This window comes from Cydia fagiglandana, chromosome 20, assembly GCF_963556715.1.
Source record: "Cydia fagiglandana chromosome 20, ilCydFagi1.1, whole genome shotgun sequence".
NCBI classification, from domain to species: domain Eukaryota; kingdom Metazoa; phylum Arthropoda; class Insecta; order Lepidoptera; family Tortricidae; genus Cydia; species Cydia fagiglandana.
Genome location: NC_085951.1, coordinates 5,209,027 through 5,234,755, shown reverse-complemented (window position 1 = coordinate 5,234,755; position 25,729 = coordinate 5,209,027). Strand labels below are relative to the sequence as shown.

At 39.9% G+C, this 25,729-nt stretch overlaps 2 protein-coding genes across 2 annotated transcripts in view; one reads left to right on the top strand and one right to left on the bottom strand.

Moving 5' to 3' along the window:
• The window catches only part of LOC134674387 (bromodomain-containing protein 1), a 44,725-nt gene extending 32,228 nt beyond the window's left edge, over nucleotides 1-12,497 (top strand). Inside the window, exons 15-22 of the mRNA XM_063532457.1 lie at nucleotides 898-1,053; nucleotides 1,663-1,752; nucleotides 2,197-2,320; nucleotides 2,933-3,043; nucleotides 4,448-4,534; nucleotides 6,498-6,627; nucleotides 7,871-7,971; nucleotides 9,119-12,497. Of these exons, the coding sequence (XP_063388527.1) occupies nucleotides 898-1,053; nucleotides 1,663-1,752; nucleotides 2,197-2,320; nucleotides 2,933-3,043; nucleotides 4,448-4,534; nucleotides 6,498-6,627; nucleotides 7,871-7,971; nucleotides 9,119-9,449 (1,130 nt within the window). The 3' untranslated portion in view covers nucleotides 9,450-12,497. The remainder of the gene's footprint in view (nucleotides 1-897; nucleotides 1,054-1,662; nucleotides 1,753-2,196; nucleotides 2,321-2,932; nucleotides 3,044-4,447; nucleotides 4,535-6,497; nucleotides 6,628-7,870; nucleotides 7,972-9,118) is intronic.
• Nucleotides 12,498-15,148: 2,651 nt separating this feature from the next.
• Nucleotides 15,149-25,210, bottom strand: LOC134674369 (very long chain fatty acid elongase AAEL008004-like). Its single transcript, XM_063532430.1, has 7 exons — nucleotides 25,141-25,210; nucleotides 21,297-21,368; nucleotides 19,305-19,495; nucleotides 18,109-18,249; nucleotides 17,685-17,790; nucleotides 16,737-16,870; nucleotides 15,149-15,352 (listed from the first exon to the last, which is right to left on the bottom strand). Exons 2-7 carry the CDS (start codon nucleotides 21,355-21,357, stop codon nucleotides 15,170-15,172), a joined length of 816 nt encoding a protein of 271 aa, XP_063388500.1. The 5' UTR covers nucleotides 21,358-21,368; nucleotides 25,141-25,210; the 3' UTR covers nucleotides 15,149-15,169.
• Nucleotides 25,211-25,729: the final 519 nt, after the last annotated feature.

The following is a 25,729-nucleotide window of genomic DNA, read 5'->3' as shown; positions in this document are numbered from 1 at the left end:
TTTGGTTACTCTTTGATCAAGTGCAATGAATACCGGTATTAAATACGATAACCATTACCGGTATACTGAATACCTGTTATTATTGAGGTATTAATGAATACCGGTATTTCATTATGTCAATTAGTGTAGTTTAGCGATAAAGACAAAAACGGAATGACAGGAATACCTCTAATTCGAATATAGGTATAACATTTTAACCGGTATTCGTTTGACAGTTTATGTACAGGTATTTAATAAAACCGGTTATACGGTCCCTGCGCGCAATGTGACACCACGAAGTGGAACACGTACGCTACCGTACCGGTTTGTGGTCATCGGGCGATCCGCATGCATTGTCATTGACGTGGTATAAAACGTAAACTTAAACCTTATTTTTCTTTTCACCACACCAGCTCGGAAAGCACTTTTTGCATTTCAAAAACTGATAGCAAAGTTGCATTTTATTCACATGTGAGGCAAAGTAATCAAACGCAAATTTTGATTTGTTTTTTGGTGGAATTGTTTTGTTTGCTGGTAGAATTGACTTTTAAATGATGATTTAGGATGATAAATATTTAATTACGTAATATTTGCTTGGGGTTGGTATGGTCAAAAATTTTGTGTTTCACTCGGGGGCAAATTTTGTTTAAACCTCGTGCTTTGACAAGCAATTTTAGGACACTTTTTTTCTCTTATAAGGATGAAAAGGGGTCGCGATCCTCACTACGAATAACACAAACGTGGCAAAAAAAGGTCACAATATATAAAAATGGCAAACAATAAAAGAAACGCTCATAACACACACACACACACACACACAGTCACACACACACACACACACAGTTTGGCGGAGGTTGTACCTATGATGTAAAAACATGCTGATCCGTGAATAAATGTTTTTTTTTTTGTAAACCCCAGGTAACCCGGCGGTGACCGACACGCCGACCTCGGGCTCCGAGACGCCGGCGCCGTCTAAATCCGTCGAGCGCACGCAAAAGCTGTCCACGCCGGAGAAATCGCCAAACAAGTCGCCTGTCAAATCCGCCAAGTCGCCCCTCAAGACGGCCAGTTCAGGTCAGTGCCATCGCTGATACCACAGTAACATAGATTAATTATACCAAGTGTGGTTATTAATTGAACAATCGAGGTAGATAGCGCTGTACGTTTCCGTAAATTCATCATCATCATCATATCAGCCCTTTATAGCCCACTGCTGAGCATAGGCCTTTTTTCTAGTACGCCACTTTTCCCGGTCCTTAGCTAATCTCATCCAGAAGTGCCCCGCAATCTTCCGGATGTTGTCCACCCAACGACCCAGGCGTTTCTTTCATCCGAAAGCGGACACCATTCTGTTAACATTTTACATTTGCCTAGCAACATGACCGGCCCAATTCCATTTTAGTTTAGTAATGACCTAATGACGCATTATGATGCGGTGGGTAGGTACATTATGATGCGGTATCGCTGATTATCAAAAGTAGACGTTAGGCAATTCAGTTACCAGCCCAAAAAAGGGCAGATCCAGCTTTATAGCCAACGGGGATCGCATGGTCAAATTCAAGTTATTTTTTCGCAAAAAAACATTGAAACTTATTTATTGTTGATCCAGCTCAGGGTCCAGGGAGGAAGGTCATGACCATCTTGTATGTTATATAGAACTGAATGTAATTTTTTTTTTCATAGGTTTGGGTCTCATCGGAGGTTTGAGGAAGCCAACGCTACTGCTTACTCCGACGACCGTGGCGACGCCGCCTAAGAGTTTTGGATCCGATGGTATGGATATTATTTATAGCCATATGTCTTTCCCATCACGGAACAATAGTGTTCCGGACCTTTGGGAGGCGTGCGCGGAGCCGAAGCCAAGACGTAGAATCCCTTGTGACACTTTAATGAAAGAAATAAGGAGATGATTTAAGGGGTACACCCAGCGGATGCTGCCCTTGCCCGTGTCACGGGACGCACACATAGGCAGCACCCGCCAGGGTGTAAGGACTATTGAGAGTTGATGGAATCTAAAATGAACTAGGTTATTGAGTGAAAGCTTTGGCAAAGCTATAACCTTAGTATTGTCACTTTTACATCAGTCCTAGGGCTTTTTAAATACATAGGTCCACACTTAAAAATATTTAAATACCTATCAATATTTTTTTCTAATGCAAGGCACGTCCAGTCATTGTTTTATATATTTTATTGTCAATATGTGTATGTTTTTGACAGCGTCACTCCCCACTTTATCAGCCAGCCTCGGCCGGCCGCTGGAGCCGTCACCCAAGAAGAAGGGCCGCGGGCGCCCGAGGAAGTGCGACAAGGACAAACAGGCTTCTTCACCCGACCTATTTCGGTTAGTAGACGAGTAGACCATAATGCGTCCGGACAGGGTTTCGAAACTCCTCTCTTCGGGCAAACTTGGCTCATGATTGCTCCGAGCAATTATTAGGGTTGACACAACTTGGCGTCCCTTTCCGTGCACGACCACAGGTAAGAAAATGGCTTGAATTTTGACAATCCTAAATGGCCGAAAGGGATAGTGCCATATGTTAGAAAGGGACAGCATGATTCGACCCTGAACCGCTGTCAAACTTCGGTTTTGTAGGAAGTTTCCTTTCTGTACGGTAGTACTAGATATTATTTATTCTGTGGCCCAGATTTAATTAACCCTTTATTCATTTGACATTCCTTTCTTGTCATTCGATTTCGAACCGTAAGGGCTGATTTAGACGGCGCGCGAACTCGCATGCGACTTTCATTACATTGCGGGTTTTGATCGGCTGGTTGAAATGCACGTAACCAACAGTTCGCAATGTAACTACAATCGCATGCGAGTTCGCGCGCCGTCTAAATCAGCCCTAATTCTTATAGTAGAAATTCCCGATACGGACTAAATGCCGGGATAACCCGAGGAAGATGACATATACATAAGCTGCATTATGCATAAAAACTTGTTTGTTTACAGGACGGGCCTCGGCGAAGGCAAGGCGCTGTCCACGCCCGTCCCGGCCTCGTTCCTGCAGTACCGCGGGACTACCGGCGAGGCCGGCTCGGACAGCGACCTAGCGCTCTCTAGGTAACTATTGTCACATGTCACAAGGCAAGGCAAGGCGCTGTCCACGCCTGTCCCGGCCTCGTTCCTGCAGTACCGCGGGACTACCGGCGAGGCCGGCTCGGACAGCGACCTAGCGCTCTCCAGGTAACTATTGTCACGTCTCACAAAACACATGAAACAGAAGATTTTTTCTTGTATTTTGACCTATATTCACGTCTCAGAGTACCACTTACAGAGAACAATACGAGTATCACTCTGTAGAATAGAATATAATATTTTCAATAAAAATAATAATTACAATTAGAGGAACAAATATATTATTATATTATTAAATGAACGTTACATTTATATACAAGTCAATACGCTTCAATCAAGTTAATTAGATAATTAGATTAAATATAATGGATGGGTATGGATGAGTTTGTTGTATTGTATGCCACGAGCAGAGATGGGAAAAATTTTTCTTGTTGAAAACCTGCGATAAAATCTCTTGGCCATAAAATACGCTGGAATTACTTATTGATATCTGAGCGCGTACTAAAACATCATTCGTGTTATTTATTCGAATAAAATAATGAATACAGGTGTAGTGCTGTTTTCCATCGTATTTTCACGGAAACGTACGAACGTGTCTTGCTATTTCAGTCAGTCTCGGTACAAAAATTACCAACCTCGGTAATCTAACGTTCGTTCTCGGAAACGTTCAAATACTGAACGTTCCGAGAAAATACGATGGAAAACAATTATGTACTACATCTGTAATTCATGTATTATTTGAATGATTGTTTATTCGAATAATTATTTAGATGAAAAATTATTCGAATAATTGCCCAACTCTGGCTACGAGTTTAATGAAATCTGTAATGAGTCATTGTAACCCGGGAACCTTCAAATCAAGAGTGAACAAGCACCTTCTGGGCGAGCTCCATCGTAGGCCACGTCTACGCCTCGGCTAGTCTGTGGCCATGAGTAAGCCCAAAGTGTCCCACTGTTGGGAAAAGGTCTCCCCTCTTTTCCGCCACTTGTCTCAGTCTAATGCACAATCCCGCCACTCCACACAGAATGTATCTAGATTATCCCGCCATCTCCGTTTGGGTCTTCCTCTGCCCCGAGATCCATCCTGTGGATACTTTGGCCCAGCGTTCTGGGATGCATTCGGCAGATGTGCCCTGCCCAGTCCCATTTCAGCTTTGCGGCCTTCATGCCCACATCCTCAATGCCTGTTTTGGAACGCACCAAAACGTTCCAAAGCCCATTTATAATAAATAAAAAATTGTTCCCAGGTCGTCGTCGAACAGCTCCGTGTGGTCGTGCTCGTCCTGCACGCACTACGCCTCCGACCGCTCGCGCTCCGCCAGCTCCAGCGACGGGTGAGTACAAGCGCCCTCTATGGACGTGTACACCAGTGGCTCCCACAGTTGCCAGGTCGTCGTCGAACAGCTCCGTGTGGTCGTGCTCGTCCTGCACGCACTACGCCTCCGAACGCTCGCGCTCCGCCAGCTCCAGCGACGGGTGAGTACAAGCGCCCTCTATGGACGTGTACACCAGTGGCTCCCACAGTTGCCAGGTCTTCGTCGAACAGCTCCGTGTGGTCGTGCTCGTCCTGCACGCACTACGCCTCCGACCGCTCGCGCTCTGCCAGCTCCAGCGACGGGTGAGTACAAGCGCCCTCTATGGACGTGTACACCAGTGGCTCCCACAGTTGCCAGGTCGTCGTCGAACAGCTCCGTGTGGACGTGCTCGTCCTGCACGCACTACGCCTCCGACCGCTCGCGCTCCGCCAGCTCCAGCGACGGGTGAGTACAAGCGCCCTCTATGGACGTGTACACCAGTGGCTCCCACAGTTGCCAGGTCGTCGTCGAACAGCTCCGTGTGGTCGTGCTCGTCCTGCACGCACTACGCCTCCGACCGCTCGCGCTCCGCCAGCTCCAGCGACGGGTGAGTACAAGCGCCCTCTATGGACGTGTACACCAGTGGCTCCCACAGTTGCCAGGTCGTCGTCGAACAGCTCCGTGTGGTCGTGCTCGTCCTGCACGCACTACGCCTCCGACCGCTCGCGCTCCGCCAGCTCCAGCGACGGGTGAGTACAAGCGCCCTCTATGGACGTGTACACCAGTGGCTCCCACAGTTGCCAGGTCGTCGTCGAACAGCTCCGTGTGGTCGTGCTCGTCCTGCACGCACTACGCCTCCGACCGCTCGCGCTCCGCCAGCTCCAGCGACGGGTGAGTACAAGCGCCCTCTATGGACGTGTACACCAGTGGCTCCCACAGTTGCCAGGTCGTCGTCGAACAGCTCCGTGTGGTCGTGCTCGTCCTGCACGCACTACGCCTCCGACCGCTCGCGCTCCGCCAGCTCCAGCGACGGGTGAGTACAAGCGCAGTTACGTCAACGTTTCGCCATGCAGCAACTATAGCCTACTACGCAGCCATATAAATAAAAAACCAAAAATATCGCACTAAAGTTTGAACCTATAGTCAAAAAGAATAGATAGTATCTGTCATTGTCAATTTTGTAGTCACGGTACATTTACTGCCATCTATCGACACACGATTAAAACTTAAAATAAAATTGAAAATGTATAAAATAATCAAAATATGTTTACGGATAAATGATTCTTAATTTTTATTGTTCCCTACTGACCCATGTTCTTTCACTGATATGTGTTAAAATTGTTGAATACCAAACGGTGTCGTTAACGCCATCTAGCCGAGAATAGTAAAAAGGTAATGGCGCCATCTATTCGAGAACAACTTTTCCTTGGCCGTCCGAGGCACGTTTTTTTCTTAGACTTTATTTATCTTATACGGAGTTATATATATCTCTGCTATTATAGTGCAGGGAATTGTGATTTGTTTAAATATTTTGCGAAACAAAAGAAATGCAACTCTGTTCCAATTGAATATGGTTTAAATTTAATCGAACTTAAGAAGTGCTTATAGTTATGTGGGACCTTGGGCCTTAGGAGGATAGAGTTGATTAGATGCCGACGCTCAGGAGACGCTGGTGTCGGATGGCCCTTAGTGACGCTACAGGTAGTTGGATCTTTAAAAACCGGGCAAGTGCGAGTCGGACTCGCGCACGAAGGGTTCCGTACCATAATGCAAAAAAAAAATGCAAAAAAAAAACGGTCACCCATCCAAGTACTGACCACGCCCGACGTTGCTTAACTTTGGTCAAAAATCACGTTTGTTGTATGGGAGCCCCATTTAAATTTTTATTTTATTCTGTTTTTAGTATTTTTTGTTATAGCGGCAACAGAAATACATCATCTGTGAAAATTTCAACTGTCTAGCTATCACGGTTCGTGAGATACAGCCTGGTGACAGACAGACGGACGGACGGACGGACAGCGAAGTCAAAGACATTTTTGATTTTGATTTGATTTGAATAGGGTCCCGTTTTACCCTTTGGGTACGGAACCCTAAAAAATACACTGATGGATTTGAGTGGTATTATAAATGAATCTGTTTCCCAGGTCGAGCTACAACGACACGATGGACTCGACATTGGAAGGCAGCGGCGCGGACCGACGCGACCGGCGGCGGCGCACCTCGCAGTCCGACCAGAGCCGCTCCGACCAAGACTCGCCCACCACACCGATTAAGGTAAAAAAAAAATTGTAGCGTTAATTGTTTAAAATTCGAATAGAAATTGTAAAGTTACGTTGCAGACCTCGCATCTAAATATATTTGGTCATGATATTTTGAGTTTTATTCACCAGTACTAGAGTTCACTTTTATTAGCGACTCCATCAAGATTAGACTTTATTGAATTATATTGGAGTGATATAAAGTTAGAATGTATACTGTGAGATCCTCTTATTTCATCCCGTACAAGATTAGAACATTGAGCTTTATTGCTTAATATAAAAGTCCAGTTTAAAATAATTGACCTGATTATGATACGTTATGACTAAAGTTATTTGGTGAATAACATTCTCCGTTACACATGACGTCAGCGTTACGCGTTACGCTCGAGTTTATCATTTTTACCCCACCTCAAAAAGTTTTCACTTCAAAAAACAGGCGAAATAAACCCTATTTGTACAGTTTTTTCTTCTGCCAAACTGCAGGACATTTTGTTGGCAGAGGGAACTCCCTTGAAACTAATAATATGATATGGAAATATATTGTGGTCATGGAAACGGATTCGGTTCAGGAAATAAACATGACACCAACGCTAGTGGTCACATGACCGGTAAATACGCTTATCAACACACACACACGCAATAAAATAAGTGCGGGTTGCACCCCGAACAAATGACTGACTAACGTAACTGTGCACAATAAAAACCAAAAGTAAAAAAGTAAGTAGTAAAATTGTAAATAAAAGTAAACAAATAATTTGTACATTTTCGGGTGGTTATAACGTTTATTGATTAACCAACCATATACAAAACCACCTGGATCTGTCACTGAAAGACCTGACTTTAAACTACATTATTTGATCACGTAATGTTTTCATCTACCTTCAACTGGCTTAGGAAGCCATTTGAGGGTAGATTTTGTTTACTCTTTTTTAAATACCTAAAGATACAGACTATAGTTATGTTTTATCCCTTTCTTACAAATACATAAGTCAAAATGGCAGATAAAGACAAACGATTCACAGCTAATTCAGGCCAGTAATGCTCTAGTTTCCTAGGATAGCGGTGCCGTCATATAGCGGCCGTCTCCATACAAATATTACCACATCTATATTTAGCCGTATTATTTAGTATAGAATCGGCCGCTATATGACGGCACCGCTATCCTAGGAAAACTGATCTGTTTATGAATAACGCTATTAGTAGTTAGTAAATATATACTTATGAAAGAACTTAATTTCATAATGATCACGTAATCGCAGGGCCGCGGCACGCGCTCGTCCACGTCCAAGACGCCCGTGAAGAGCTCGCTGCAGCCCGACGTGCTCCTCGAACCGCTGCAGCTCGTTTGGGCCAAGTGCAGGTAGGTACAGCTCAATTTTACAAGAGCTGGCACGAATAGAACGAATGACTGAATGAAAATATATATGTGTGTAAGTGTGTATCACATTAAGAAATAAAATGGCGGCTTTATATACATAGATATAAATATAGATTAGGGTTGCCAGATGGTCAGGATTTGGCGGGATTCTCCCGATTTTTGGCATGTGTTCCCGATTCCCGACAAAGTGAAAACTGTCCCGAAAAACAGCTTCACGTTATAAAACAATAAATTCAAGCTCCGAACTGTCGTCGAGCGAGCGAGCTGACGTAGTGCCAATAATGTAAAATATCGTTGTTTTTAATACAATTACTTTAATTTGAAGGTATTTTTTTCCCGACTTAAGTCCCAAAATCCCTAAAAATTTATATTGTTTCCCGATAATGAAAGTTTCGTTCATTCCATTCGTACCAGCTTTCGTGAAAACGATCTGTACCATGAGCTCTACAGTGACTGTTTCATATTTTATTCCCAAATATGCAAGTTGGTGTTAAGATGTTGATGTATTCTATGAGAGCCATTTTTTTTGCGAGTTCGGGGTCGGTCCCGCAGTAAAAGTTGTTCAGTTGGACATATATATTCAGATTCACGTCGCAAAATATTGCTGGTTATTTAAAACAACATCCTTTAGACATACGCGAGTTCGATGCGATTTACTAATACCTACTTAATCGATAAGATTTTCGTTACGCATCACTAGTTAAAGTTTTGGGAGGAAGGCGGCCGGCTTAGGTTAATCTAGTCAACAAAATTAATTAACTGACAACGTTTTATCTAATTTACGTGTTCTTAAAAACAAACTTTTTATAACAACTTTAATGGATCCAAAATTTGTATTCCAAGATTAGGTCTTAAAATACGTGTTTATAAATTGAATATAGCGCGCATTCGCTCCATTTTCGTTGTAATTCTGCTTTATATACGTTTTCGTTACGGTTGTGTAAAAGTTTCATCAAATTCATCATCCGTAAGTATTTCATTCATTCAAAACTTGCGCAAGAGCAATACAAAGGATTTCTATACAAAATGTAACTCTTTATATTGCTCTTAAACTCATCTAGTTTTATTCTTTTTTATTTAAATATTTTTATGGTTTATTGGAAATTAGCTCTTATTCTTTCCTCCACAGAGGCTACCCCTGGTACCCAGCTTTAATAATCGACCCAAAAATCCCGAAAGGCTTCATCTACAACGGCGTCCCGTTGCCAGTACCGCCGCAAGACGTGCTCAATCTCAAGAAGAACCATTCCCACGAGCCAGTCCTCTACCTAGTACTGTTTTTCGACGTGAAACGCACATGGCAATGGCTGCCGCCTAACAAGTTAGAACTTCTAGGGGTTGAAAAAAGTATAGATCAGGCTAAGTTGGTTGAATCTAGGAAACCGGCTGATAGGAAGGCGGTGAAGAAGGCGTATGGAGACGCGATGCAGTTCAGGAAGCAGGTGGACGGAGACAAATGACACAGGTTCAGGTACAGGTCTAGGAGACCGAATAGGAATAGGACGTTCAGCTTCGGGAACTTCTCATTGATGCATATTAGGACGCCGGAGGATACGAGCGATTCCAGCGATTAATCTAGTTTAGAAATTTCAATGTATATAGGTATAAGTAGGGTGAATGGCAGAGGGGGAATAGCAAACAGCACATGAGCTCCCTACACATTGGCATTGGCGCGAAGTGTAAAATTTACAATGTAAAATGTAAAATTTAAGTTTTTCGATCACTAGTTAGCAGCAAAGCGCTAGGGTGCACGCTCAAACTGTAGGAAGCTCACATGGTTATTGGCGTAACTAACTACTATAACATATTATAATGTAAATCTGTTTATACTATACAGGCAGCTCATTGGGTAAAAATATTACTAATGTACATCTCTATAATATTTTGACAAGATAATTGTATAGTGAATACTTGTTAACTTAAGGCCACCCCATACTAGCGTCTTTTGAGCGTCGGCGCCTAAAGTCTATTCCAAAGAACTTGCTAACTATGTAAACAAACCCCCATATTGAAATTGTCTCTGAATGATCAATTTACTAGTGATGGGCAAGACTCCTACTTACTACTTTACTAATGTCAAACCATATCGAATAATAAAATACCAAAAGTAAAAAAACAAGTAGTTACTTATTTTTAATTTGTTTAATCACGATCAGAAGACAAATTAGTACTTAAGAATGATGTATTGATGTATTTTATAACCGCGGCGGTAGGTACAGAGCGTGGGTTGGGTAGTGTGTTGCGGGTTTATATTACAAACTTTAGTCACAACACATGGTTAGTGTTAGACAACAACACATAGACAATTGTAGAATTTAAAGGAAACAAAACCGCCATTCCATCAGGTCCTACTAACCAAATCCAAGATACAGTTACATATTTATGTATTTTACGGAACGGACCGTTTCAATACTGTATAATTCGAGGGTTTGGAGGTCAAACCCGATAAATCCAAATATTTAATCATTCAAATGAGAATTCCACGCATGTCACATACAGTTCTAATTTCAAAAACCCTTTTACTCGACTTATCGGGTTTGACCACGCACCCCTCATTATGTGTATGGTTTCGATGGTATTTGTTGAGGTGGTGTGAAAATTCAAAGAGAAACAGTGATAAAACAAAATTACGTTGTTTGTTTACATAGTTAGCAAGTTCTATTGGAATAGACTTTAGTGAGCGTTATGGAAAATGGCGTCGCTGCGCTGTTGCGCCCACGTTGCGTCGTGCAGCTGCCATGAGTTGACTAGACGCGACGCTCGGGAGACGCTAGGGGTGACCCTTAAACTTTAAGGTGAGATGGACTGGATTGTAGTATAATTCGAATGGTAAGGATAGGAATGTGAAAATAATACCATTTGTAAAGAAGTTAATGTATGTATAGGTACAGTTAGCAAGAGAAATTTCTTAGTGGGCATTTTAAAATTACCTCAACACATATTACGAGTTTTTGCTTAGGGAGTAAATGCCTGTGCAGATATTTATTTACATTAGCCGATGTAGCAACTTCTGATGCTGACTGTGCTTTTTGGCAGGTAGTGGTATTATTGTACAATTGTTATTCGCTGTAGGTTTCATATTGACATGTTTACCTATTCACGATAATAATGAAAACATTGCGAATAATAATACCTTCATAAGTTTCATAACATAACTAAATCAAGTGTACGAGTATATACTTATTCGGAAAGTAATTGGTAATCTCATTATGAATTTCTATATTTCTAAATGTAATAGAGATAATACTTAGACGTAATTGTCTGGTCCCATAAAGGGTTAACTTGTGTAAATAATTACTGTAATCATTGTAATCAATAAAAAGATGTTAACTTTGATCACTTCAAATTGTAAAATCAATCCAAATGTATTCATACAATCATCAAATGTATAATGTATTCATGTATGACTATAACTAATCTAAAGTTACATCACTATTAATACAGCTGTATAAACGTCACTTGTAATATGTATTTGTCGAAATATTTGTAAAGATTTCAATTTAATGATGGAGGTAAAAAACAAGTGATTAGGAATACTGACAAGGGAAGTGGTATTGTGGTTAAGGGTGGTATTCCATCTGTGCAATTTATTTGTCCATTGTGTATCGCGTCTCACATATTGCTTAGTGAGAGTGTGAGACGCAATGCACATTGGACCAAAAAATTGGACAGGTGAAATCCCTACCAACCTAACGGAAGATGGTAGTATTATTGTTCTATGATAAAGTAGATAAGGTATAGAGTATTGTAACTGGACTGATGGATAGAATGTAGAACGTACAGTATGCTGCAGAGATAACTGGGCCTCCTACAAACAAGTTTATGTGCAGGGGGTAAGTTATCTCTGCTGCTTGTACCTGAAGATAGATTGCTGACTCATGCTTAGTTCAAAGGGGAGAGATTAAGGTACGTACTATTTTAGGGCTGCGCACAAACTGTTCGCGGAGCTCTTATTAAAGTCAATTTTCAGGAAATGGTTTTGTCTTCTTTGTTTTTAGGTTAAACTACTGAATGAATTGCCCTTTACAGTCAATATACCCACTATTTTTGTAGGGAAGTTGCTACTGTTGCATTCTAATATGTATGAAAGAGCTAATTGTTGACGGGGAGCTGACATTAGAATGGTAGTTACCCTATAATATAGCTTCACTTTCTTATACAGCCTACAGGCACATCTGAAAAAGTATTACTTGCTTTGAACTTGTGAAGATATCTTATGTGACATTCCAAATCAAAAAGTATCTTATTCAGTTGCCATAAGGTACCTTATGCTATAGAAAACCATAGCCTGTTACGATGTATTTAAGAATATAATATTTTTGCACATGCTTGAGTGTCTTGTATCCACTGGTTTTTAATTTCCTTATGAATTTAAGTTTGCAAAGTTTTTGTTTTTACGATATCATACCTAATAATTGTCGCCATTGATTAGGCGTTTATTGTAAGTCGTTGTGTTATCAGTGTTTTATGCTGGCTTTGTTTGTCAAAATATATGAATTAAAAGAAAATTCTTTTTCAATTTTTCACCTTACTGAATTCACTGCCACACCGGCTAAGAGCTTCAAACGCGCACAAAAGAAAATGTTCCATAGAATGGAAATTGAACATTGTACAAAAATTGTACGATCTACAAAAAAAAGGTAAACTGCATTGCCTAATAGGAGACATAGGAGTCTCGACAATCTCGAAATGGTTAATCTGAACCCCTACCACCAGTTTTGAGATTGACAGATACGCTCGCGTCTAAGTAACTTACTTTCTATGCATCTCGCTCATACTCGCATATTAGTGCAAGCGAGATGTATAGAAAGTAATTTACGTAGACGCGAGCGTATCTGTCAATGTCAAAACTGGTGGTAGCCGTCCTGAGCGGCTACCGCGGAAACCGAAATTCGCAAATTGCGGGGATCTTTCCCTTTTACTCCAATAAAGGCGTAATTAGATCGATTTTCGCGGTTATAGCCCTGGTCCGGTCCGGTACGAATGTTTAATGATTAGGCTTTACTACTTGTCAATTATTTACATAAGAAAAGACGATTTTTAAATGAAATGAATCATTACAATTACGTATTGATAAATAGGTATACACGGTGTAACATGAGGAAACCGAATAATTTTAACCACGCATTTCTGAGGACAAAAGAAGGAAAAAATGTAATATGCGTTTAGGTCAATTTCGACAAAAAAGAAAATTTTTTGTTTTGTTTTTTTAAATTTTTTGAAAGTATTTGTACATAAAAAAAATAAATGTTATTGGTAAACTTGTTACTTAAAATTGATTTTTACATTTTTTTTTCGTAAAACCTTTTTGCAAAGAGTTACTTGTCACTTTTTGACATCTATCAATAAGGATATTTAGACTACAGCTACTGTTACACATGCTGATTTCTAGCACGAAAGCATGCCACTATTGAGCAATTGCTACTTAGTAGCATGTGTGTCGAAATATTGCTAATAATGAGCATGCTCATTTTGAGTTTGCTCAAAAATCAACGGTCGTGCGATTTTTGGGCATGCTACATGCAGCGCGGGTGTAGGGGGGCGTGCTTTTAGCGCGTCTGAACAGGTTTGCTTATTGAGCATGCTAGTATCTTGTTTCTGTATAGCGTTTTCAACTTGAGAGAAATTCAAATTGATGCGGTAGCATCCGCAAATAATTTTTATAATCCGCATCATCTTCTCGCATTTCTGTAAGCAATGAGCACTTGCTCCAAAGTGCTGTCTTCTAGATATCCAATCACGGACCCAAATCTTTCTCTTTCTTTTCTTTTTTGTGGAGCTGATATAAGCTTCTGGATGCATTGCATCGCCAGCAAAAGGATGATCTTATTACGGATAGCTTTTTGATTGTCCATGGCGTTATTTGAACTGACAGAGAGCGAGAGAGCACGCTATAAAATGGCATGTGTAAATGAAGTGTTTGCTTTGAGCATGCTTATTCAAGAGCATACTTAAAACTAGCATGCCTATTGCTAGCAAATGTAAACTGCTCATAAGCATGCTCGTATTGAGCATACTCAATAGCACGCTTTTTAGCATGCTATTTTAGAGCATGTGTAACAGTAGCTTATAGCTACTGTTACACATGCTGATTTCTAGCACGAAAGCATGCCACTATTGAGCAATTTGTGTGTCGAAACATTGCTAAGAATGAGCATGCTCGTTTTGAGTTTGCTCAAAAATTAACGGTCGTGCGATTTTTGGTCATGCTACCTGCAGCGCGGGTGGGGGGGGGGCGTGCTTTTAGCGCGTGTGAACAGGTTTGCTTATTGAGCAAGCTAGTATCTTGTTTCTGTTATAGCGTTTTCAACTTGAGAGAGTAAAAAGTCAAATTGATGCGGTAGCATCCGCAAATAATTTTTATAATCCGCAGCATCTTCTACTTGCATTTCTGTAAGCAATTGAGCACTTGCTCCAAAGTCCTGTCTTCTAGATATCCAATCACGGACCCAAATCTTTCTCTTTCTTTTCTTTTTTTGCTGAGCTGTTTTTTCTGGATGCATTGCATCGCCAGCAAAAGGATGATCTTATTACGGATAGCTTTTTGACTGTCCATGGCGTTATTTGAACTGACAGAGAGCGAGAGAGCACGCTATAAAATGGCATGTGTAAATGAAGTGTTTGCTTTGAGCATACTTAAAACTAGCATGCCTATTGCTAGCAAATGTAAACTGCTCATAAGCATGCTCGTATTGAGCATACTCAATAGCACGCTTTTTAGCATGCTATTTTAGAGCATGTGTAACAGTAGCTTACGTCCCATAGCAGCAACATTACCATCAAAGAGGCCTTTTACATTATGTAACAACAAAAACTTGTTTATTTTCATTTTTTTTTTTTATTATCGTTTTTTAAAAAAGTTTATAGGACATTTTTGTGTCTAAATATGATCAGGAATACGCTGTTAAAATTATTCGGTTTACTCATGTTACAACGTGTAGATGAAGTTGAAAGTTCTGAAGTTAAGTCTGTGGGGTCTACATACGGTGTGATATCTATAAATTCCGTTACTTCCGTTCCGTTTGAACTGAATCGTGTTAAAGAAATATCCATACATACAAAAACATTGACATATTTCTGTTGTTAAAATGGAAATACACAAATGTTACTTTAAACTTAACTTTAAAGGCTATTAACCTCATGAAATCAAACGAACCCGTATAAATAAATAATTTATTACCTACGAAGTCTTATTGCTAGTCTTATTCTTCTTGTAAACGTACTCCTTGAAGTAGAAATCTAGAAACAGGAAGAGTATGAAGATGTTGTGTGGGAGGAACACTAGGGAGACCCACTTGGGGTACTCGCACGATGGCTCGAACAGCACGTGCCCGAAGTGGAAGATCAGGAGAGCGAACTGCAGCTGAAACGAGGAAATAATGGGGTTGGCAACTGTCAAAGGTTTGCATAGATGGCGCCATCATAGCTTGCCCCTTTTTCTATGAGATTTGGCTTAAAGGGCTGGCATCCAGGGTATTAAAAAAACAAAAAAATTACATAATTCTAGGGATTGACGGGGCAAGCTATGATGGCACCATCTGCTAAAAACTTCCACCGGCCAACCCCATTGTTTAAAATAATAATTTTGACGTCCGGTCTGGCCTAGTGGGTACTGACCCTGCCTGTGAAGCCGGTAGTCCTGGGTTCGAATCCCGGAAAGGGCATTTATTTGTGTGACAGATATTTGTTCCAGAGTCAAGGGTTTTTTGTTAGTATTTAAGTATTTATAAATATCTATGTATATATATGTCTAAGTACCCACAACACCTTATTGAGCTTACTGTGGGACTAGTCAATTTGTGTAATAATTTCCTATAATATTTATATTTATTTAATGTACACAACATAATACAGTTAAAGTCCGCTAGTTTTGGTGTTTCGTGTAGACGAGTAATATTTTGCGAAAGTCTAATTTAATTAGAACCTTATATCGGAATGATAAAGTTGAAATCCAATTGTCTTTAGTTTGATCGATAAATCGTACCATCGCCTACACAGTTAACTGACAGTTCGTAAACCTTATTACAAAGGGCATAAGGTCCACTGATGGACAGTTACGAGTGTTGCTGTTTGTACTATGCCAAGAAAATGGGTGGTGTTTTATGGTGCCATGCGTTAGCGCCTCGTGGAGCCGCCATTAACAGGCGTTCCCCTTTGTCGAAAATAGGCGGCCAATGGTCAACCATATGTATGGACTGACGTTTATCTGACATGACGTACCTATACATTTGATGTGCCACTCCCCCGCAAAAAACGGCAGACTATTTTGTACCGAAAATTTTAGACATGGCGTCTCCGTTGGTTATATTCTCTAAGGTTAGCGCATGACAACCTAATTAAGGCCCATTTACATGGTGCGAGAACTCGCATGCGAGTTTCATTACATTGCGGTATTTGATTGGTCGGCTGAATTGGATGTAACCAATAGTCTGCAATGTAACTAAAATCGCATACAAGTCGCACGCCGTCTAAATCAGCCCTTACTGTATTATGTACGTATGTATACGATTACATACACGCCTCTGTAGAGTCTGCAACGATTTTGATAGCATACCCAGTGCAAGTGTTATACCTACGTCATAATTTCATAGAAGTTTGAAGTCTAAAATAACAGTTGCAGACTTTTCTTGGTCTAAGTCTAGTATAAATTAGTAGGTATAGTAAGTTTGTTGGCAAAACGGACAGCTAAGTAAATGAGAAGAAAGAGAGGCATTAAAGTAAGGAGTTAGTACCGTGGTGTAACTTACTATTTGCAGCTGAGTGATGTACTTTTTCCACCATCGGCGCACCCACTGCGGCCGGACCACCGAGATCAGATAATACGTGTACATGACCGTGTGCACCACGGAGTTGATGAAACCTAGCATCACGCCGTGACCACCTGCAAATGCACAAAGATATCATTATTTGGCCCCTAATGCACAGGTTTTCCTATTCCAATAAATTATATACCCAAAAGTAAGAAGCAGTAGATTGGCGTCAATGATCAGCGCAAATTTGAAGTGTACCACAATTCTACATTTACATAGAGTTGAATATAAAGAAGCGCTGGTGTCCCGGTGAGAGCGTGCGACTTGCAATCTGGAGGTCACGGGTTCAAACCCCGGCTCGTACCAATGAGTTTTTCGGAACTTATGTACGAAATATCATTTGATATTTACCAGTCCCTTTTCGGTGAAGGAAAACATCGTGAGGAAACCGGACCTCTGGGTTGGAAGGTCAGATGGCAGTCGCTTTCATAAAAACTAGTGCCTACGTTAAATCATGGGATTAGTTGTCAAGCGGACCCCAGGCTCTCATGAGCCGTGGCGAAATGCCGGGATAACGCGAGGAAGAAGAAGAGTTGAATATAAAGCCAAAACTCATGACCGGACCACTAAAGAGACAACGGTCTTTGAACACAATGCTGGTTAGGGTCCCTGTGGGCTTATAAGAAATATCTAACAGCTGAAAGGAAGCCCGATACACGCATTTAACCTTTTCGCCGCCATGTCAAACACAAAAGCTGTCACGCGGACGCCAACTCATCGAATTGTCAAAACTGAAATTGAACTTTATGCATATGCACGTAGGTCTATGTTGCTCTGTGGTTTGTGACCGATTAATCAGAGTTTGGTGTGCGGATATATCGGTCATTGGCGTCCAAAAGGCTAATTTAGAGTCTCAAGCCAGAAATGAGCACAGCGCCGACATACCTGGCACATATTTGTTGCCGACGAACCCCAGTAGGCACATGCCCAGGTGGTGGTACACGTGCAGGAACGACACTTGTGAGAACTTTTTCCGCAGTATGAAGAATACCTGAGAAACAACATTAGAGTTAAAAGTTTTGATTTTCGTTTTTCGAGTTTACCACGTGTCAATTGATTTACTAGCTAGTGCTCGGAGAGCTAGTGCGTATATAGTTTTTTTTTGCCTTCATTTTGAATCGGAAGAATCTGATCTCACCAAGGCGTTAGACTATTGACATTGATCGAAACAATCACTTCCTTTACTATTTATCTGCCAATTCAGCAGCATCTACTATAGCTGTCAAATTTGTGACACGAAATCCAGAGGTATTAATAGTAGTAGACGCTGTAGTGCCCCGGCAGGTACAGAATGAAGAGTGTAACATACCGTGTCGAGTAGATCTATAACTTTGATGACGTAGTACATGTAGACGTGGTGGATGACGATCTTCTCAAGAGGTGACTCGTCCGTTATCATCTTCTGGCACCAGACGCTGTAGTGCCCCGGCAGGTACAGGATAAACAGACACTGTGGATAAGTAGTTAGTTGTAAAAAAATATATTTCTCAATAGTTTGTGTGGGTGCTGCGATTGGACTTTAAAGCCATAGGAAAAAGTGTGCCGCACCTCCGATCTCCGACGACGCACAGACCTCTTCTTAATAAACTGTCACTGCAACAATCATCTGTCAAGATGCTGTGGCCAATGATAATGTGTAGAGGCCTTTACAGAGGACTGACTAAAATAGAAATAACTAAGTTATACTTGTTACTAGAGTCTGGCTAGCCAAAAATTGTTGACAGATATTTCGTTGTTGTATCACCAATTGTCTATGATTTAAAAAAAAGCTAAAAGTCAGTTGTCAATTGATGTCATTCATTCAAATTGTTTGCGGTTTATAAGGGGTTTATTTTAAATAAAATTAATAATTTCTATACTGAGCGTGGTTCGGCAACTATTATTTAAGCTCGTAAATAATTACGACAGTGTGCGAAGTCGATGTGTAGCGTTGTATAACGAAAAACTGCAATGTTTACAACTCCTAACCAAACGTAAACAAATTTGGAGGTTGGTGCTCTATAAATATTTTGATACTTTAAGTACTAGTTCTAACATTTGCCTATTACTTTGATTAAGTAAGTGAATTTATTAATGCCTGAATCTCATAAATAGGACAAGTGTATAAAGAAACGGATAAACTAAAAGTTCTGAAAAATATCTATAAAATATTAATATTTGAACGTAAACATATGTGTTTGTCGTTGACTGTACTTTAAATTGTGGTAGAAATTATGTGAGCTGACTTTGAGTGCACGTAAACGTTTATTTAACTTATTTCATTAGGTACCTTACTTGAGCACATAATATCAAAAATATTGTCTAGTATCAAAACTATAATTCCTACTACACAAAGTGTGACCAGTCCAAGATTTTTTGAATTTCCCGCCAAATCTTTAGGTAAAATTTCAGTAGCCAGACTCTAAACCTAAAGAGAAATGAGAAAGCAAGCGAAAGAGGAATGTAAGGATCGTACCAATGGATATCAGTGATCTCTGCTACAATATTAGTTATTTATATTCTTACACGTATAGAAATGTACCCGGACAGATAAATTTGTATAATATTATACAGGGTGATAAGTTTCTTGAGCTCGAATGCTGGCCGGTTTTCCATCATGGCGGGGCCCCACTTTCGCACGAACTGGTGGTACAGGTACATGATGATCATGATGGGAAACGGACTGGATACGAGGAAGAACTTGTTTGTCCGGGGATCTGAAAGAAGCAATACAGGTAGAGCCTTACTACTGCGGCCGGCCTAGGGCACCGCCCCTAGACCACCACCTCGCGAAGAAACTCGGTATTATTTTTCTCATTGTTGAAAAGACAGGGGTCTCTCAAAGATCTGCCACCCTACCTCGCAGTGGTAAAGGTCGCCTCTGTTTACCGTCAAGGCGTCTACGCTAAGGTATACCGTTAACCTGCCTACGAAATACGACTGATACCTATAGGTATAGTTTACGTTCCCGTACATTACGCTATAACTCTAGTTGTAAAAAGTTGACGTTTGAGAATCCATTTATTACAAAATATAGCGCCATCTAGTTGGGCTATCAAACTTGAAAGCATTTTTTTTTTTGCTTATCAGTTTACTACAGTCAATACTTTGCGCTACACTTCATTTGCACTGACTTATTGTAAAACTATACTTTTGTTATTCCAAAAAGACCTAAATAAATAGTAAAGCACAGACACTTGAAAAATTAGTTGGCGAAATATCTATGTTTTGCGCGAATTCGATATTGACCTCTTTCTTTTCTTTTACTTTTTTTTATTCATACTCATTATATTTCCTATTTGTAGACTAGGTACTTAGAGGATATAACCAACGGAGACGCCATGTCTAAAATTTTCGGTACAAAATAGTCTGCCGTTTTTTGCTGGGGAGGGGCACATCAAATGTATAGGTACGTCATGTCAGATAAACGTCAGTCCATACATATGGTTGACATGTGGTTGACCATTGGCCGCCTATTTTCGACAGAGGGGAACGCCTGTTAATGGCGGCTCCATTGTTACTAGGTACTTTAACTAAATAGGTATACTTACAACAAAGTATTTTCCGCATACAAAGTTATAAGTATTATATTCAAAATATGCAAGAATTCCCCTGCCATGCTTACATTGAGCATAATGCGTGACCTCCGGACCCGTGACTTCTATCGATTATGCAGTGACTTTATATTCATTCTATTCATTAACGGCAACGTAAAAGTACCTGTGGGCCTACCGCGAACCACGTTCGACGTGTTGCCTCCCTGTCACACTTACGTACTAATTTACAAGTGTGACAGGAAGGCAACACGCCGAACGTACCACGCGGTAGGCCCTCTGATAATCTGGATTAGTGTCTGAACTTCAACCGATGACATTATTTATAGAAAATTATTTTTTATAAACTTTGCTTTAATATTTCTATCACATCGCAAGCATTTTTTCGTTACAAATGTAATAGTGAATAATTATGCACTTTGGTATTTTCACGGAAACTTACGAACGTGTCTTGCTATTTCATTAAATCTCGGTACGAAAAGTACTGACATTGGCTGAACCAGCATGACATTACGAAAATACGATGGAAAACAATTATGGACTACCTATAAGTCCTATAACATCTGTGCGGCGGCTGAAAACGCTCCTTTGCAACCAAGATTTAAAGCTTTTAGATAGGAATAGGATTGTCCTTGCTTTTACTTTTTACAAGATTGTGTGCTTATGGCTTAAAGGACTTCCGAGTTTTCGTAATAGTTCGTGATTCCTTTTGCAAATATTTTGATGAAAATAAAACTTCCAAAGCCTACACCCTATAATGAATGGCCGTCACTAAATTAGGTGGTTTTATTAAATAAATAAGAGTGAAAAAATCGTCGCTGTTGTGCTTCGTGTCCCTACAGAAGACGAGAAGACTCAAAACTAACAAGTTTACTCGCAAAATAACTGTAACTTGCACTTAATGACTAGGTAAACAAGTCTTTTTTATTACCAACACTAATAGCATTGAAAATTTAAAACTTACCAGCAAGATCCTCGTTGACGTAGTGGTAGAACTGCGTGATGTTGTTTATAAGGGTCCCCATTTTGCTGATCCCTGAAATATTAAGCAAGTTTTTGTTGTGATTGAGGTAAGACCACACAATCGCCGCTTATTAAGGTATCTGCAGACTTTGCAAAAGAACCGGGCAAGTGCGAGTCGGACTCGCGCACGAAGGGTTCCGTACCATAATGCAAAAAAAAACAAAAAAAAAGCAAAAATGAACGGTCACCCATCCAAGTACTGACCCCGCCCGACGTTGCTTAACTTTGGTAAAAAATCACGTTTGTTGTATGGGAGCCCCATTTAAATCTTTATTTTATTCTGTTTTTAGTATTTGTTGTTATAGCGGCAACAGAAATACATCATCTGTGAAAATTTCAACTGTCTAGCTATCACGGTTCGTGAGATACAGCCTGGTGACAGACGGACGGACGGACAGCGAAGTCTTAGTAATAGGGTCCCGTTTTACCCTTTGGGTACGGAACCCTAAAAATGTTGGGATGTTTGATACATTGCGACTTTTTTGAACCAATTTAATTCGTAGCCAACAATGTAGGTATCAATAACCTTCTCCTTTTGAGATTTGGAATCGGTTAAAAATGGCATGCGATTTGTTACAAGATGAGGCCTTTAGCACCACTTGCACCATCCCACTAACCCGGAGCTAACCGGTTAAATCTGATGTTATATACCATGGTTACCAGTACAATTTGACACTGGATTAGCGTTTTAACGGATAACCCCGGGTGGGATGGTGCAAGTGACCCTTAGTAGTTTAGTCTTACACATGCTAAGTAAGCACCTAACTTTTTGACAATTATCATCATAAACTCATGTTTTTATCAGTTCCTGTTTGGCGTGTAACCGCAACTGATTTTTTTTACTACATTAGGAGAAACCATTATCGTGTGAATTGAGTTTATTAATGTAGGTAATTTTCTGGCGTTTTAATACAAACAATAAAAATACTATTTTAGGTACTCTTTTCGTCACTTATTATTAGCTATAAAAGTTATAAAACAATCTTCTTCTTCCTCGCGTTATCCCGGCATTTCGCCACGGCTCATGAGAGCCTGGGGTCCGCTTGTCAACTAATCCCATGATTTGACGTAGGCAACTAGTTTTTACGAAAGCGACTGCCATCTGACCTTCCAACCCAGAGGGTAAACTAGGCCTTATTGGGACTAGTCCGGTTTCCTCACGATGTTTTCCTTCACCGAAAAGCGACTGGTAAATATCAAATGATATTTCGTACATAAGTTCCGAAAAACTCATTGGTACGAGCCGGGGTTTGAACCCGCGACCTCCAGATTGCAAGTCGCACGCTCTCACCGCTAGGCCACCAGCGCTTAAAAGTTATTTATAAAACAATGTTAGTAAATATTCTAGTTAGTCTAGTCTAGTAGATACTCTGCGAACAAATTTTCTTTAGGTAGGTACCTATCTTTACGTGTTGATGTAATCTATAGGTGTGTAAATGCCTGTTGAATACCGTATTAAGTTTCCGCCAGACATTAATTAATTTAAGACATTTCCGCATAATTATAAAATAATAATAATAAATGTGAACTTCCTGCAGTCCGTGATTGCAGCACGTTTGCAGTGTATATTCAAATGGGATCTATTGGATTATGATTTAATACTTTTAATTATACACCGTGTTTTTTTTTGTTTTCCGTTAATTTCAAGGGTGCATTCCTGAGCTTAAATCAAGTAACTTTCTCAAAGACACCGATATTCTAATTAACTCCATTTCGGAGATAATCATATTTTATTTTTTTCCTATAAGGCGTCTACAAGCGTGTACACTTGCCTTAGGGCCGGTTTACATACTGATTAGTGTTTAGAATGAGTTCATACATTTGCTACTAAACTTAAGTACAATCTCGGTCGATCGATGTCCGAAATGACATTGATATGTCACAGATTTCAATTGTTTGGTTGAGTTAAATGTAATGCCCGTCTTACAACAACGCTACATGCTACATTTCATTACTTTTTAAACTTAATTCTTTTTTTTTTAAGCAAAAAAATTTTTTTATTAACTATGCCATTTAGTTCTCTTAAACGTACTTAACCATACCCCGAAGTTAACGGAATTCAATAAAAACACGGTGTATAAATCAGTCATCACCTCATCACATCTCAATAAGATTAGAATGAAGAGCCATAATATATGCCATATGGCTATTTTAATTAATGTTGATTTTGGTATTAATGAAATTGTCTGAAAAGCTCTTTATTACGTTACGTTTGTATAAAATACTATTTTACTATTGTACTGTTTTGGTTATTAAAAAAGAGTTTTAAAAATTAAACTGTTTTTATCAAAAATATCTTACCTAGTTACAAAATATGCTCATGAAATCATGACCTTCGTGACAGAATAAATAATAGTACTAGGTACAGAAGACTCACTCTCTAACAAAACGCGTCTGTCACGATCAGCACAGATATGGCCGCTAGGTGGCGACAGCGCCACGCGCGGCTTATGGCAAACCCCAAAATTGGGGTCGAACGGATGTACTTTTAGCTACCTGTAGCAAAGCGACGAAATCGCGGAGTGAGCCACGCCTGCCTTCGTGCGTAAAAAATAATACCCCAAACGAAAAACAATGGATTAATTGGTAAACAGACACACCAAGAGCATCGACTTTTTAATAAAGGTTCAACCACCTATGAAAATTACCGAATTAATTAAAATAATAATGACGTCGGATCATTCGCGTAACCTTTGTATGTTATTTATACACTCCGTCGTCGGTAAATCTGAGACACCCTGTATAAAATGTCTTTCATCCTACGTCGACAGTGACAACGCGAAATTAAATCAACTTTTCAGCAATTTTATTTTTGATACAAATATATATTGAATGCCGACTGTACTCAAGAAACCCAAAGACAATGATGTTGCGTTTTTTATTACCAAGTTTCACTGATTACCACCGGTGGTTATCTACCATCAAATGGATCAAACCACTTTTAGTAGGAGCCGTAAAATTGCATTGTCACCGTATAGTAAATTTATATTTTTACGGTGACAATGCACCGTAGGTATTCTATTCAAAATTTTAGCTCAAACGAAAATCTGTGCACAGTGGGTCAAATGTGCTGACTGGATTCTAAAAAGATATCGGGACGGATAAAAGTAAATAATCTGGACTGGACAACAATATTGTTGGAATCCTGCTTATAATATTCTTTAATAATTGAAACAATTAAAATTTGCACTTGAAATGGCTTATTACAGTCAGTCAAGTAACTAGGAAACCGCCCCGACTTCGCACGGGTTACACAAAACCTTAACAAATTTTACACCTAATTAACCCTTCCTCAAGTATCACTCTATTGATAGGTGAAAACCGCATGAAAATCCGATCTGTAGTTTTTGAGTTTATCGCGAACATACAGTATACACGCAAACATCAAACAGAAGCGGCGGGGGACTTTGTTAAGGTGTAAAATTAAAAATCATTGTTAAAAGAAAACTGATGAATAAGTATAATCAATAATTAAAGAACCTGTTATATGCAGTATGGATACTAATTTTCGCAAAATTTATGTCACTAGTTACCTTTGTAAACCTTAATTCTGTAGTTACCTAACTGGTTAAAATACCTTTTAGCCCGCCTTTGTTTTGCGCAATAAAGTTTAACGCCCGAAAGCACTTCAAAATTACCTCCTCTAATTCCCAAGCTTTTGATTCTTCGTAATAATGCACCGCAACCGGACGAAGACTTAACCTTGTTACCAACAGGGCATCGCGTCGGTGTGTTCACTAGTTAAATAAATAAATAAAAGACACAAAATTAAATGGTGGGCTCACCAGGGACGTCCTCCTCAAGACGGATTAGCGACAAGATTGAACGTTATACGCCATTTACAACGTACGGCGTCGTCAATGAACTGTATTAAATTACAAGTATATTGTGCATATCATTGACGCATCACGGCGCCACATTGTGGACATTTTCCTTTCCCTTACACCATTTCTGCAATTCAAACGCAAATCTATTAAAAAACCGATAAAAGGCATGTCCGACCATCTCAGTATGGGTTCTCAGTTGCCCGTGCGCGTCACTAATAGTACCTAGACTTATCTTTTAACATTTACCATCAGCTTTTCGATGATGGAAATTCGCAGCAGGTAAATGAGTCTAGGTCACAGGTTAAGTAATCGTATTCTGCCTGTTTGCTGAGACTGTTTATTATGTGTAGGTTTATTATTAATGTAATGTTCTTTACAACAATGAAATGACCTAATTTATTGCGAACGTAGGAAGCTATAATCATAATCATTTATTCATTGCATCCATGGTATTTTACAAAGGTGTTTAAGTTTAATTGGGTACAGCATGGACCCTACTTTTCCTGTCTTTTTCTACTGACAAACTTGTTTGACTGTCTATATTTAT

Excerpts from the sequence above, each read along its gene's own strand:
- LOC134674369 (XM_063532430.1), bottom strand. The coding sequence starts at position 21,357 with ATGGGGACCCTTATAAACAACATCACGCAGTTCTACCACTACGTCAAC. Across the intron at positions 16,871-17,684 it reads CGGCAACAAATATGTGCCAG|GTGGTCACGGCGTGATGCTA; the intron begins GTATGTCGGCGC and ends GTGCATTTGCAG. Across the intron at positions 15,353-16,736 it reads ACATCACTCAGCTGCAAATA|CTGCAGTTCGCTCTCCTGAT; the intron begins GTAAGTTACACC and ends TCCTCGTTTCAG.